This window comes from Nicotiana tomentosiformis, chromosome 12 (assembly GCF_000390325.3).
Source record: "Nicotiana tomentosiformis chromosome 12, ASM39032v3, whole genome shotgun sequence".
NCBI lineage: Eukaryota > Viridiplantae > Streptophyta > Magnoliopsida > Solanales > Solanaceae > Nicotiana > Nicotiana tomentosiformis.
The window spans coordinates 136,284,966-136,296,947 of NC_090823.1; the positions used below are offsets into that span (position 1 = coordinate 136,284,966).

Below are 11,982 nucleotides of genomic sequence, written 5' to 3' on the forward strand. Positions count from 1 at the left end.
TGTATGAAGAAATTTATTAATCGAGTATAAACATTAAACTAGAGCTCTATTATTAACACTTGAAGTCTATCGTTCTAAAATTCAGAACCCATAAAATTACAATCTAAGTTTTGTCTCTATCTGCACCTTATACGAATAAATGTTTCCCAAACTACCTCGCTAAGTCTTCGAATAGCATAATGTTCCAACGAAAGGTCTTTCAAATTTACCACATTTTGTTTTTTCCCTTTTCTCCTTCAATGCATCCCAACTTCTTCTATCATTGTGTTTGTTTTATTTTGTTAGTTTTTGCTTCATTTAAGTATCGAATTTGAGCTAGAAAACTGAATCTCGATTGATGAGTGTCCATATGAAAATTAAAGTTTTGTTGCGCTAAGAGTTGAAACTTCATTTAAGGAGTTTCGAAGCTCGTATTTCAGCTCAGTTCTTGAAAATCTCACTCTAAAATGATTGAGCGAAGTTACAAATTATTAGAAAAGCTTATAGTAACTTGAATCTAGATTTACAACTATCCGCTTTGAGTAACTAATAGTTTTTGAAGAAAAAATTAATCTTCCCTTTTTTTTACGACATATAAATCAAGTTGCTTAATAATTTCAATATTCCAGTACATTAAAGATTTCAAAAGAATTAATTATTTTTCTTTTCTTATTTCTACTCAATATCATGAATCATAGGTATATCAATATTTCATTCCTGAATTGTTTACTGAAATTGATTCCAATTAGATCAATCAAATTCATTCGTCTATCTAATAGTTAAGTACGACATAACACAAAATGGCGTTAGTATGTCAAGAGAAAAAAAGAACTTCATACACGATGTTTGTATTAAGCCATATTATTTAATACACTTAAGTGACAAATTAAAATGGAAATACATGTTATTTTACCATAGGAATAAAAAATTATAACTCACTCTTTAATCAAGTAAATTAAATCCATTCCGTACGAGCAACGCAACAATTGAGAACCATGAGAAATTACTGTAATTATACGATAAATATTCAAATTTGCAATATGTCTGATCTAAATTTGATTATGAAACATTTCACATGATGTCATCCAATATTTGATTGTAGGAATATTACTTAAGGTTAGATGTAGAGAATAATTATTCATCATCGTATACATAACTTAACATTTTCTATACATTATAAGTAGTTCCTTCTCTAAATTAGTATATTTTCTAAATTAACAATGAATAAGGTATTTTCTCGAAGATTTCGTCTCCTTTTATGGAAACATTTTGAAAGGTATTGCCTATTTCAATTTGCAATAAAAATAAAATATATGAACATAATTATTCACCATGTTAATACATAATTAATATTTTCTAGATGAGGAGTACCTCTTCTAAATTAGCAAAATTAACAATGAATAAGGTACTTTTTTCATAATTTCCTCTCTTCTTATGGAAACATTTTAAAGTGTAATGTCTATTTCAATTTGTAATAAATATAAAATATATAAACACAAAAAAGAATTACTTACTAAATAAAGTTTTTATCCCTAACGTTCAATTCCGGAACTCAGGCCATATTTCAAATTCACTTTCGAAAATGCCCAATAATTCCGCCAGTCCCGCCTTTTTTTCCCTCTTCCCACTACTTTTCAAAATTTACCCAAAGTCCCAAAAAAGTTTAAAAGCCAATAACAACACTCTGCCCTTCCTCACTCTCTCCATCCTCCGCCACTGTACCCACGGCGCCGCCGCTGTGACCTAACCTACTGCTTCTCTTCAAATATCCTTACATTTACTTATGCCGAGCAAACGTAAAGCTACTTCTCCGGCGTCAAAGCCGGAGTCTTCATCGGCTAGCAGGAAATCGAAGAGACTCGCAGCAAAGCCAGATCCAGTAGTAGCTCCACCAGCTGATAGTGATTTTGAAGAGTCGGAACCTGTTTTGTCAACAAAGAAGAAATCTACGAGACGGACAACTGAAAAAGAAGCAGTAGATTCTCAATCGAAGAGACGAGCTGTTGAAAATTCAGGTTCTTTTGTAGCTGAAAAGACAGAGCCAGATCCAGATCCAGATCCAGAGGTGGAGGATTGTGCAGTGGAGAGTGATTTTATAGAAGAGGTAGATGAGACGGAGCACGGGACTTTGAAGAAGAGCTTAGCGGCTTCGCCTTCGAAAAGGAAGCCGAAGAGAGGTGAGAATGTAAAGGATGAAGAGTGTGTACTTTACGGTGAACCTGTTCCAGATGCAGAAGCTCGTCAAAGGTGGCCTCATCGCTATGTAAGAAACGTTTTTAAAAAAAAAAGTTTTTTATCTGTTTTTACTGTGAAATACATTCTTTTAGCTGCTAAAATGTAGAATATCTTTGAATTCAGAAAGTTGCGTGTTATGTTAACTTGTTTATCGCAAATAGATACTTTTTAGATGCTCAAATAGACAAAAGGATAATGGAAAAAGTTAAGCTATTGATGCTCTTGCTTGAATTTTCTGCTCTTTACTACGGGCTTTGTAGTTTTTTGAAAACTTGAATTCCTTCAAGCTAACATGAGTTCTTTCCATCAGGGCTTACTCTTGCTTATCTGGGTACTCTAGCATAAGAATTACTCCATCTATTTCAATTTATGTTATCATTTTCACTTATGAAGAGTCAAACGATAATTTTAAAGCTATTAGATTATATTAACTCAATATTTTACAGTTAAAATTTGTATATTCTAAAATTATATAAAGAGAATTATAAGTTGCAATTCTTTTCACGCCAATATGATTATAAATGCATTTTTAAATGATGATCAAAGCTCACATAGTTTGAATCATCGAGAAGTGTCACATAAATTAAGTACCCATTTGGCCATAAATTTTGCCAAAAAATATTTGTTTTTTGGCAAATACTAGTTTGTTCATAAATTTTATTCATATTTTGAAAAATTCTCAAAACACAAAACTAGGCACAAAATATTACTATTACATTTTTAAAAAATTGCTCCAATCTTTTATATTTTATAAAATAACCCACCATTTATTATTTTGTAACAATGCTTATTCATCTTCTCAATCATCTAATACTTTATTATGTAGTTCAGTATAAAAATGATAATTTTGTACCTAATTTATTTATGTTTAGGACTATTATTTGCTATAATATAATCAATTTTATTGATTAAGTTACTGTTTAGTATCTCTTATATTTTTTATAACTTGTGTTTATAAGTTATGTTTCATGTTTTTCATAAATAAATAAATAAATAAATTGAAATATGTTTTGAAAATTGATGTCCAAAATACATTTTCATCTTCAAACCAAACTTCACCCAAATCATATTTTTCAAAACAAATTTCGGAATCTATGGTCAAACTCTTTCTAAAATATAAAGAGTATGTATGTTCTAATAGTTTTGTATCGTATATATGAAATTGTGCTGCTTAAAATTGATTAGGGTTTTGGTATTTCAAAATGCTTGTATTTGGATGGCACCTTTGAAGTTTCTGAAGAAATGCAATTATCTTGTTCATTTTTTGTCCACATTAATATAAATACACATGCATCCTCTTATATTTTGGTCCTTTATCTATTATTATTAGTACTTTATTCGTTTCAATTTATGTGATTGAGTTTTACTTGACATATCGTTTAAGAAAAAAACATTTAAAATTTATGATCTTAAAATCTTAAATGCTAAAACCTTTGTAGTATCATTATATTTGTGTATCTATAAAAGCTCTTCATCAAAATTTAAAATGGATAAAATAACAAGTATAAAGTTAAATTCTTTCTAAATATAAAAATATATTGTTCTTTTTGGAATGTACTAATCAGATAAATATGCTATATAAATTGAAACGGATGGAATACTAATTTTCTTTTATTTTTATTTGGTAAGATGTTGGTATGTGATTAAGTTTAAATGGAGAAACATTGTCTGCGATGATTCATATAGCCTACCCAATTTGTCTAAGATAGAGATATAGTTATTATTGTTAAGTAGACACATAAATCTTATTCATGAATTAAAAGTGTCATCTAACAAATTATTGTAGTAGTACTATATTTGTCTGTTTCAAGAGGCTAGTTGATAGTTTGTCCGTTTTAATTTGATAGTTTGAATGAAAATATTGAAATCATTGTTGACAAAAAAGTATGTGAGAGAACATCAACATCTTAGTTTTAAATCTGGTCGTTCAATGTATTTGAGTTCTGGAAAGTTGCAAAAGCTGTATGGAGGGATACTTCAAACATTATGAGGCATTTCAAAGTTGAAGATATGTCTCAAATTGAAGTTGTGATCAGTGGTATCTCTTTTGTTACTACTTATTTACCATTTAGTTGAATACTTATATAGAATGTGTATGCGTTATATCTCAAACCTGAAACAGTACATGTAAAGTGGACCTAATACTGTTGAAAATACTCACACTGTTGTTTGATTGGGTTCAGAGTAAGAGTAAAATACTTTTGGCACATACCAAATGTATTCTTAGAACTTGTGGTCCTAAATTTGTTGTGACATGCCTATGGGTATGTGAGCATTCATTAATAGTAAAATGAAAAGTTTGATGTTTTTTTTTTAAATCTAAAAAAGTGCCATTCTTTTTTAAATAATTTATAAAGATAAAGATATATAAAATGAAATAAAGACAGTAGTTCCAAAAACCTTTTAGTGTTTAATTTATTTTTACATACTTAACTGTTTTTTGTTTTGAAAACAGAATAGGGGGAAAGCAAATGGTACTAAGAGCTTAAATGGGTAAGTTTTGCACAACTGTCCACCACAACATTGTTTTTGGCTCATAATAATTTTGTTTATTTTGATTGGCGTATGTGATATTGGTAATTTCATGTTACAGTCAAGATGATTCAGACCAGCAACTTCAAGCTAAGTGCCATTTTACTCAAGCATCGGTTGATGGTCAGATTTATTGTCTTGAGGATGATGCACATGTGAAGGTAAAATATTGTAGTGAAAAGTAACCTTGGCCTATGTTATGTGAATCCTTCATTGTGTTGATTTACCCGTTTCTAAAGGATTTGATAAGAATTTGGGTATTTTTTGTGGAGTCCTATTGAATTTTGTGACTATCTATCTTAAAGCTTAAACTTTTTGAGTAATTTCACATTTTATGTATTTAATCATGTTTTCAACATGTCCTCTCACATACACTCCTAATTTGAGGTAATTTTGTGATTTTTTAATAATGACTTATTGTGAGACTTGAACCTACAACTATTGTATGCTTTGATATCAAGCTGTGAATGGATCGAACTTTCCTTCCAAAACAGTTGCTGTTCCTTTCCAGCATAATACTCACATTACGCAAGCAGAAACTGCGTTTCAAATTACTTTAGCATTCTCTTCCTCCAATCCAGTCAGTTTCCAACCACCTAGGAGTTGTTTTACTGAAGAAGGTATGTCCCACATGACACCCATAACAATGAAAAATAAGTCCCATTGCTGGCCTGCAACAGGACGGCGAATGAAAATATGCCTTGTATTCTCCACTTCATTCTCACATAATAAGCATCTGCTGTAGATAAGGAATCCTCTTTCCTGCATATTCTGCTGCGTAATCATTGCTTGATATGTACCTCCAAAAAATACAAGCCACTTTATATGGATCATTCTTCAGTATTCTCCTAGGCACATTTTCTTTGTTGCTAGTACAAGCTGAATCAAACTCCTTTAGCAGCTTTTAATATTAGATATCTTATTCTTACTTACTGGCCATATTATGGTATCTGATTCATTATTCAAATTTAGTAGCCTTCTTTGATAGTTGAGAGCTTGTGTCACTTGAATTTCCCACTGTCGAAGTCTCTTATGAATCTAAAGTTCCATCCATCTTTGTTTTTGCATTGTTCAACATTTGTATTTTGATTGCTGCTATTTTATAATCTATACAACCTTAAGGTGATGCGTTTTACATATGCCTCAGCGGGTTGTAAACCCCGAGTCACAGGGTGTAAGCCTCATAGGTATTCAATTTTTAATATTTTATAAAATAATATAATGATAGTAAATATTTATAAACAAATAAAATTGCATAAAAATTGAAAAAAACTATATATATGCTCCATCCCCACAAAAAACACTAATCAAAACAATCTATTATACACTATTTACAAGCACACATAATTTGAGTCTAAAAGAATAAAGTTTTCTATATGAAAGATCAAAAAGTATGATTATCCTCCAATTTTAACTTTGAATTTGCTCTTATGAAGTAGAATGTAGTTCTCTTTGTATTTGTAAAAAGTATTAAATATTTGTTGCTTTTGTGAGATATTAGCAGACTAGCGGACACGATAAAAAATTGGGAAAGATCATGAATTAGGTTTTGACTTTTACATTTAATACTTTTGAGTTCCCTTTTAAACCTTTTGAGTAATTACCAAACTAACTTTTGAGAATTTGGGTATTATATGAATGACTTATTCAATAAATTTTGTTTTAATTTGAGAAAGTCTCTGGGGCTTACTCCTCACTAAACAAATGTGCCTCGAACGTCCGGACGTACACCCCCAATTGCTGGGCGTACACCTTTTGAGACTTTCACCCCGGGGCGTTTTTGGTTGGTCTTGCCCCGAAAATGCCTTTTGAAACAATGGTTTAGATATTTGTGTAAATAGATAGGAAAATCTTAAAGAGGAAAGAATGCCTTTCTATTATGAACTACATGTGTGAGAAGTATCATATTATAGTTGCTCATTATCCTGGGAGGTATCAAGTACTTAATGGAATAGTTGAGGTATGTGGCTTGTATGAACTTCTCTTAACAATATTTCAAAGATTTGAATTTATAATTAATGAATTACAGTCTTAATTTCTTGTCTTAGACCTGAAAAGTATTGGTTTAAGAGGTTTGGCATCAGTGAAAAATTGTTAACCTGATAAATCAATCATTAGACAATTCGTTTGGTCTTGTTTATTTTCACAAGCCATGGTAATCATTTTATTTTACAGTATTCTTAATCTTCTTTAGAATATGTCTCCAGGCATAATAATGTCTGATTCTATTAGCATGCTAGCCTACGTTGCTTGTAGTCTTAATGACATAAAATGAAAATAATACCTTAGGGTTTGCGCTGAATGCTGTCCCTGTACCTTAAGCTTGGAGGAATGTCAATTTTTTACCAAATCATTGTAATTTTTTGTTGCTCTTCGGGATTGATTGGAAGAATTAAAATAGTATTAGTACTTGAAAGTTAAAAAAAGATTGCATAGATTATTTATAAAAAAAATGGAAAGAAAAGAAAGCAGAAAAGAAAGAATGCTTAGGTCTATACTTGGCACTGTTTGTCTGTGTTGCATTTGACCTCAATTTCTCTGTGGAACCTGCTTGTTTAAACAGTGAAATTATTGGATTAAAGCCTTCTTTGTTTTTAGCCCGGTTGATTGCTTGTTTTAGTTTATTATGATACATATGACCATATGATGGATTCATGTATTGACTAATATTTCTCTTGTAACTAGGCTGCTGATGGTGAGGAGGATTACATTTGTAAGATTGTAGAATTCTTTGAAGCAGTTGATGGCATGCAGTATTTTACTGCTCAATGGTTTTACAGAGCTAAGGATACTGTAAGAAATGCCAACTCTATCATATGAAAGGTTTCCTTGTCCTCTTTGTGATGCTATATGGTCTGACATCATATATCCTGTTAGGTTATTAAAAGCCATGATCAGTTCATTGACAAGAAGCGTGTGTTCCTTTCTGAAATCATGGACGATAACCCAATCGATTGCCTTGTGATTAAACTCAAGATTGTTCCTGTGCCTTCAAATGTATGTCTTTGTTACCTTATTGGTGGATACTATGTCTTGGCATTGGGTGGTTGAACTAAAGAATGCTGAATGCTCCTGCAGGCAACTTTACAGTTCAAGGAAAATGCTAAATCAAATTGTGATTTCTACTATGACATGATGTACCTGCTGCCCTACTCATCTTTCTTGAGCTTGCCACCTGGTATTTCTTTGTTTGCTCGTTTACATAGCTGAATACAGCTCAGTTCCTTTCACATTAATATTCGAGCGTAAACTTGCATAACGGAGATGGTAATTCTTTGTAGATTCTTCAAGTCCAGTTAGTTCATCTTCGACTATATCAAGTGACACTGATGCTGGTGAGGTCAAAGAGCACAATCTGGAAAAGAAGCTCTTGGATCTGTATTCAGGATGTGGGGCAATGTCCACTGGACTATGCCTTGGTGCTAATAGCAACGGTGTTAAACTTGTTACTGTATGTTCTTTCCTTCTGCTTGTTTATTCTATATTTTACCAATTTGTTTCAGCACAATGTGGCTTGCATTTTTGTTTCTTTATAAGACCATCTGTCCTGTTGTCTGTTTTGTTAATATAAGTTCTTGGATGCAGAAATGGGCTGTTGACCTCAACAGCTTTGCTTGTGACAGCTTGAGATTGAACCACCCAGAGACTCAGGTATAGATTTTTCATTGGACATAAATATGTCTCTATTTTCTTGGTGGCCTGTCAATGAAGAAAATGAATGCACTATTCAGGTGAGAAATGAGTATGCCAGTGACTTCTTATCACTTCTGAAGGAGTGGATGCAGCTTTGCAGCTCTTGTTCCTTGGTAAAAAGCAGTGTTCCTCCACACCCTCATTTAAAAGTAATTGATGAAGTTGAAGAAGATGAAAATGCTGATGAAAGTGAAGATTCTGGAGATGATAAAAGAGGCGAAAATTTTGAGGTTGAAGAACTTTTAGAAGTTTGTTATGGAGATCCAAATGCAGTTAAGAAACCTGGACTTTACTTCAAGGTACTTAACCATTGAGCTTGGAATCTTTAATTTTTGGTATGTCACATTGTCAACCATATTTTCTTTGGTAGAATATTTACAGATTTCTTTTGTGGAAAAGCTGAAGTCTTCTGTTGTCAACTTTGTTTTGTTCTGTGTTTCTGACCCATGTCATTGTTCTCAAGTTACTTTAATTACCTTGTATATAGGTTCACTGGCAAGGTTATGGCCCAGAGGAAGACACCTGGGAGCCAATAGATGGCTTAAGGTACACTCTTGAAGCAGTCTATTCTGAAAATAACATATGTTTTTCTTTAAATTCTTTCCAACTAGTTGGCATATTGTTATAGTGAATGCCCGAAGAAAATAAAAGAGTTTGTGACCAAAGGCTTCAAAGCAAATCTTCTGCCTTTGCCTGTAAGCTTCATTACTCTCTTTCTAACTAGTTTTGGGTTCCAAATTCTAAACCACTTCTAGGCTGTCAACTTGTTAATGATTTGTGATTCTGACTCATATTGATTGCATTTTTCTATTCATCTTTTTGTAGGGGGATGTGGATGTTATATGCGGTGGACCGCCATGCCAAGGCATCAGTGGTTTCAACCGTTTTAGGAATAAAGAAAATCCACTGGAGGATCCAAAAAATCAACAGCTTGATGTCTTCATGGACATAGTGGATTTCTTGAAACCTAGGTTTGTACTAATGGAAAACGTGGTAGACCTTATTAAATTCTCCAACGGTTTCCTAGGGCGATATGCGTTGGGCAGATTGGTAGGGATGAACTACCAAGCCCGCATGGGTATGATGGCAGCTGGTGCTTACGGTCTTCCACAGTTTCGCATGCGTGTCTTTATGTGGGGTGCACTTTCATCAGAGGTAATACTGATTTTGAAATGCAGTGCATCAATCTACCAACCTCAGTCTACTTAAATCTTGTCATGTTGTGCAGAAGTTGCCACAATATCCTTTGCCCACACATAAAGTTATTGTGAGGGGTGTTATTCCCACGGAGTTTGAGGTAGGTTTTTGAATTTGTTATAATCCCATGAATGTTGTAGCGTTTGCTATTTGACTAAATGTGCATCCATGTGCGAATGCAGTCAAACACAGTTGCGTTTGATGAAGGCCAGGAATTAGAGTTAAAGAAAGAACTTTTTCTTGGTGATGCACTTTCTGATCTTCCTTCGGTACGTAAGAGATTAAAGTTTTTTTTTGTAAGCCACCTCTGATTACTTAACCATATATTAAGCATCATTTTCCCTCTAGTTTATGTGCAAGCTTTTCTTCTCAGGTGGAGAATAATGAGCAAAGAGATGAAATGATTTACACTAATGAGCCCAAGTCTGATTTCCAGCATTTTATAAGATTGGGGAGGGATGGTGAGTCCACATTTTGCTTGTAGCTTAATGTAAATCCGTTTGTTCCATTTTTTTTGCATGTTACACCTCATAGTTTAACAGCTTGGTCCCCTGAGGGGTGTCAGTTAAAACACCAATTCCATTTGAGAAGTCTCATGTACTAATTATGGTTGAGCTGAAAATGGGTTCTGCATTAATGAATATTTTGCTAATACAGTTCAGTCATTCAATTACATCAAACAGTGGTTCAGCTGCTTTCAAATTTTGATTCTGCTATATTGTAGGGGCGCTGGGAAGTGTTCTATATGATCATCGTCCTCTGCAGTTGAATGATGATGATTATCAGCGTGTTTGTCAAATTCCCAAGCGGAAGGTATACAAATTGTTTGTCTGGCCAGTTGTTGTACTTATGGAATGCGTTCTTCGCTGTGCTGAATTATCGACCTGTGATTTTAGGGTGCAAACTTCAGAGATTTGCCTGGAGTTCGTGTTCGTTCTGATAATAAAGTTGAATGGGATCCAGATGTGGAGAGAGTAAAACTTCCTTCAGGGAAGCCTTTGGTATGATTTAATTTGACTGACAGTTCTCTGTTTTTTTTTTCTGGATCTTATGATGCTTAAAATCAACAGGTCCCTGACTATGCTATGAGCTTTGTTGGTGGTAGTTCCACAAAGTAAGGATACACCTTTTTCTTTCTTATTTGGTATTTTCTTTGCATTTGTATCTGCTTTTCCATAATATTTGTACCGATTTTCATGGTGTGAAATCATGCAGGCCATTTGGTCGTCTGTGGTGGGATGAAACTGTCCCAACAGTAGTGACGAGAGCTGAACCCCATAATCAGGTAGCTTTTACCTTTCCCATCTTATCTCAAAGACACAAACCATAGAATTGTGTTAAGTCTCATCCTGATGCCATTGTTATTCCTTCCAGACCATAATACATCCACATCAGAATAGAGTGCTTACAATTCGTGAAAATGCAAGGCTCCAAGGTTTCCCTGACTACTATAAATTGACAGGGCCAATCAAAGAAAGGTATCACTTTAACCCTAATGTAATGTATGGGTACAGATCTGATTTCTTTTAAGTAGTTCTTTCAGTAATTCCCTCCTATGCTCCATATCACCTATAAAGCTGGTACCTAAGCTGACATGTTTTTATGCTCACTTGGAATACTATCTGGTTTGAGCTTAAACTAATACATGAATATGGAAACATGCCAGAGCCATAGTTTTCCTAACAGTGTTAATGAGCTGCTGGTATCTGGAGCCTTTTATAAAGGCTATTGTGCTTACTCTTTGGTTATACCATCCTTTATTCTTGAATTTACTAATTATTGTCCAGAAGCTGCTTATGAATGGAGATAGTGAACTAGTTCATTTGTACCTGAAACATCATTTTCCTTGCTTGTTGTTACATGCTTTTGGTTGTTTTATGTTACTCAGGTACATCCAAGTAGGTAATGCAGTTGCTGTTCCAGTAGCCCGAGCTCTAGGTTATTCTTTGGCCATGGCGATGAAGGGATCTTCTGAAGGAAAACCATTAATGTCATTGCCAGATAACTTTCCTTCTCACGCGGAACAGATTGAAGTTTCTCAATGAAGGAAGTGAAATTACCTGCAACTATCAAATGGTGTTTCCCCCTTTAGGTAGATTATGGGGACTGATTATTCATAGGGTGTTATCATATATTTATTTGCATTCAGACATTGTTTCAAAAAGTGAATGCTTGCCAATGTTGAAGTTGGTGAAGACATTGAGTTTATGTAACAACTTTATGCAAGCATTTGCATCTTGTTCTATCTATTTAGAAATTGTATTTCTATCATTCAATTCAATGAAATATTTCAAGTTTGTCATGTGATTTAAAACTTGGGAGGAAAATTTAGGCACATTATAGAGT

General features: G+C 33.5%; 1 protein-coding gene across 1 annotated transcript; it reads left to right on the forward strand.

The window, feature by feature from the left end:
* Nucleotides 1-1,654: 1,654 nt before the first annotated feature.
* Nucleotides 1,655-11,938, forward strand: LOC104087825 (DNA (cytosine-5)-methyltransferase CMT3-like). The gene is made up of 21 exons (XM_009592389.4): nt 1,655-2,242; nt 4,670-4,707; nt 4,808-4,907; nt 7,432-7,539; nt 7,624-7,743; nt 7,825-7,924; nt 8,028-8,197; nt 8,332-8,397; nt 8,478-8,738; nt 8,927-8,985; nt 9,068-9,134; nt 9,265-9,594; nt 9,668-9,736; nt 9,819-9,905; nt 10,010-10,097; nt 10,361-10,449; nt 10,533-10,637; nt 10,707-10,750; nt 10,852-10,921; nt 11,011-11,114; nt 11,525-11,938. The coding sequence occupies exons 1-21, from the start codon at nt 1,763-1,765 to the stop codon at nt 11,679-11,681; spliced, it is 2,712 nt and encodes a 903-aa protein (XP_009590684.1). The 5' UTR covers nt 1,655-1,762; the 3' UTR covers nt 11,682-11,938.
* The last annotated feature ends 44 nt before the right edge of the window (nt 11,939-11,982 follow it).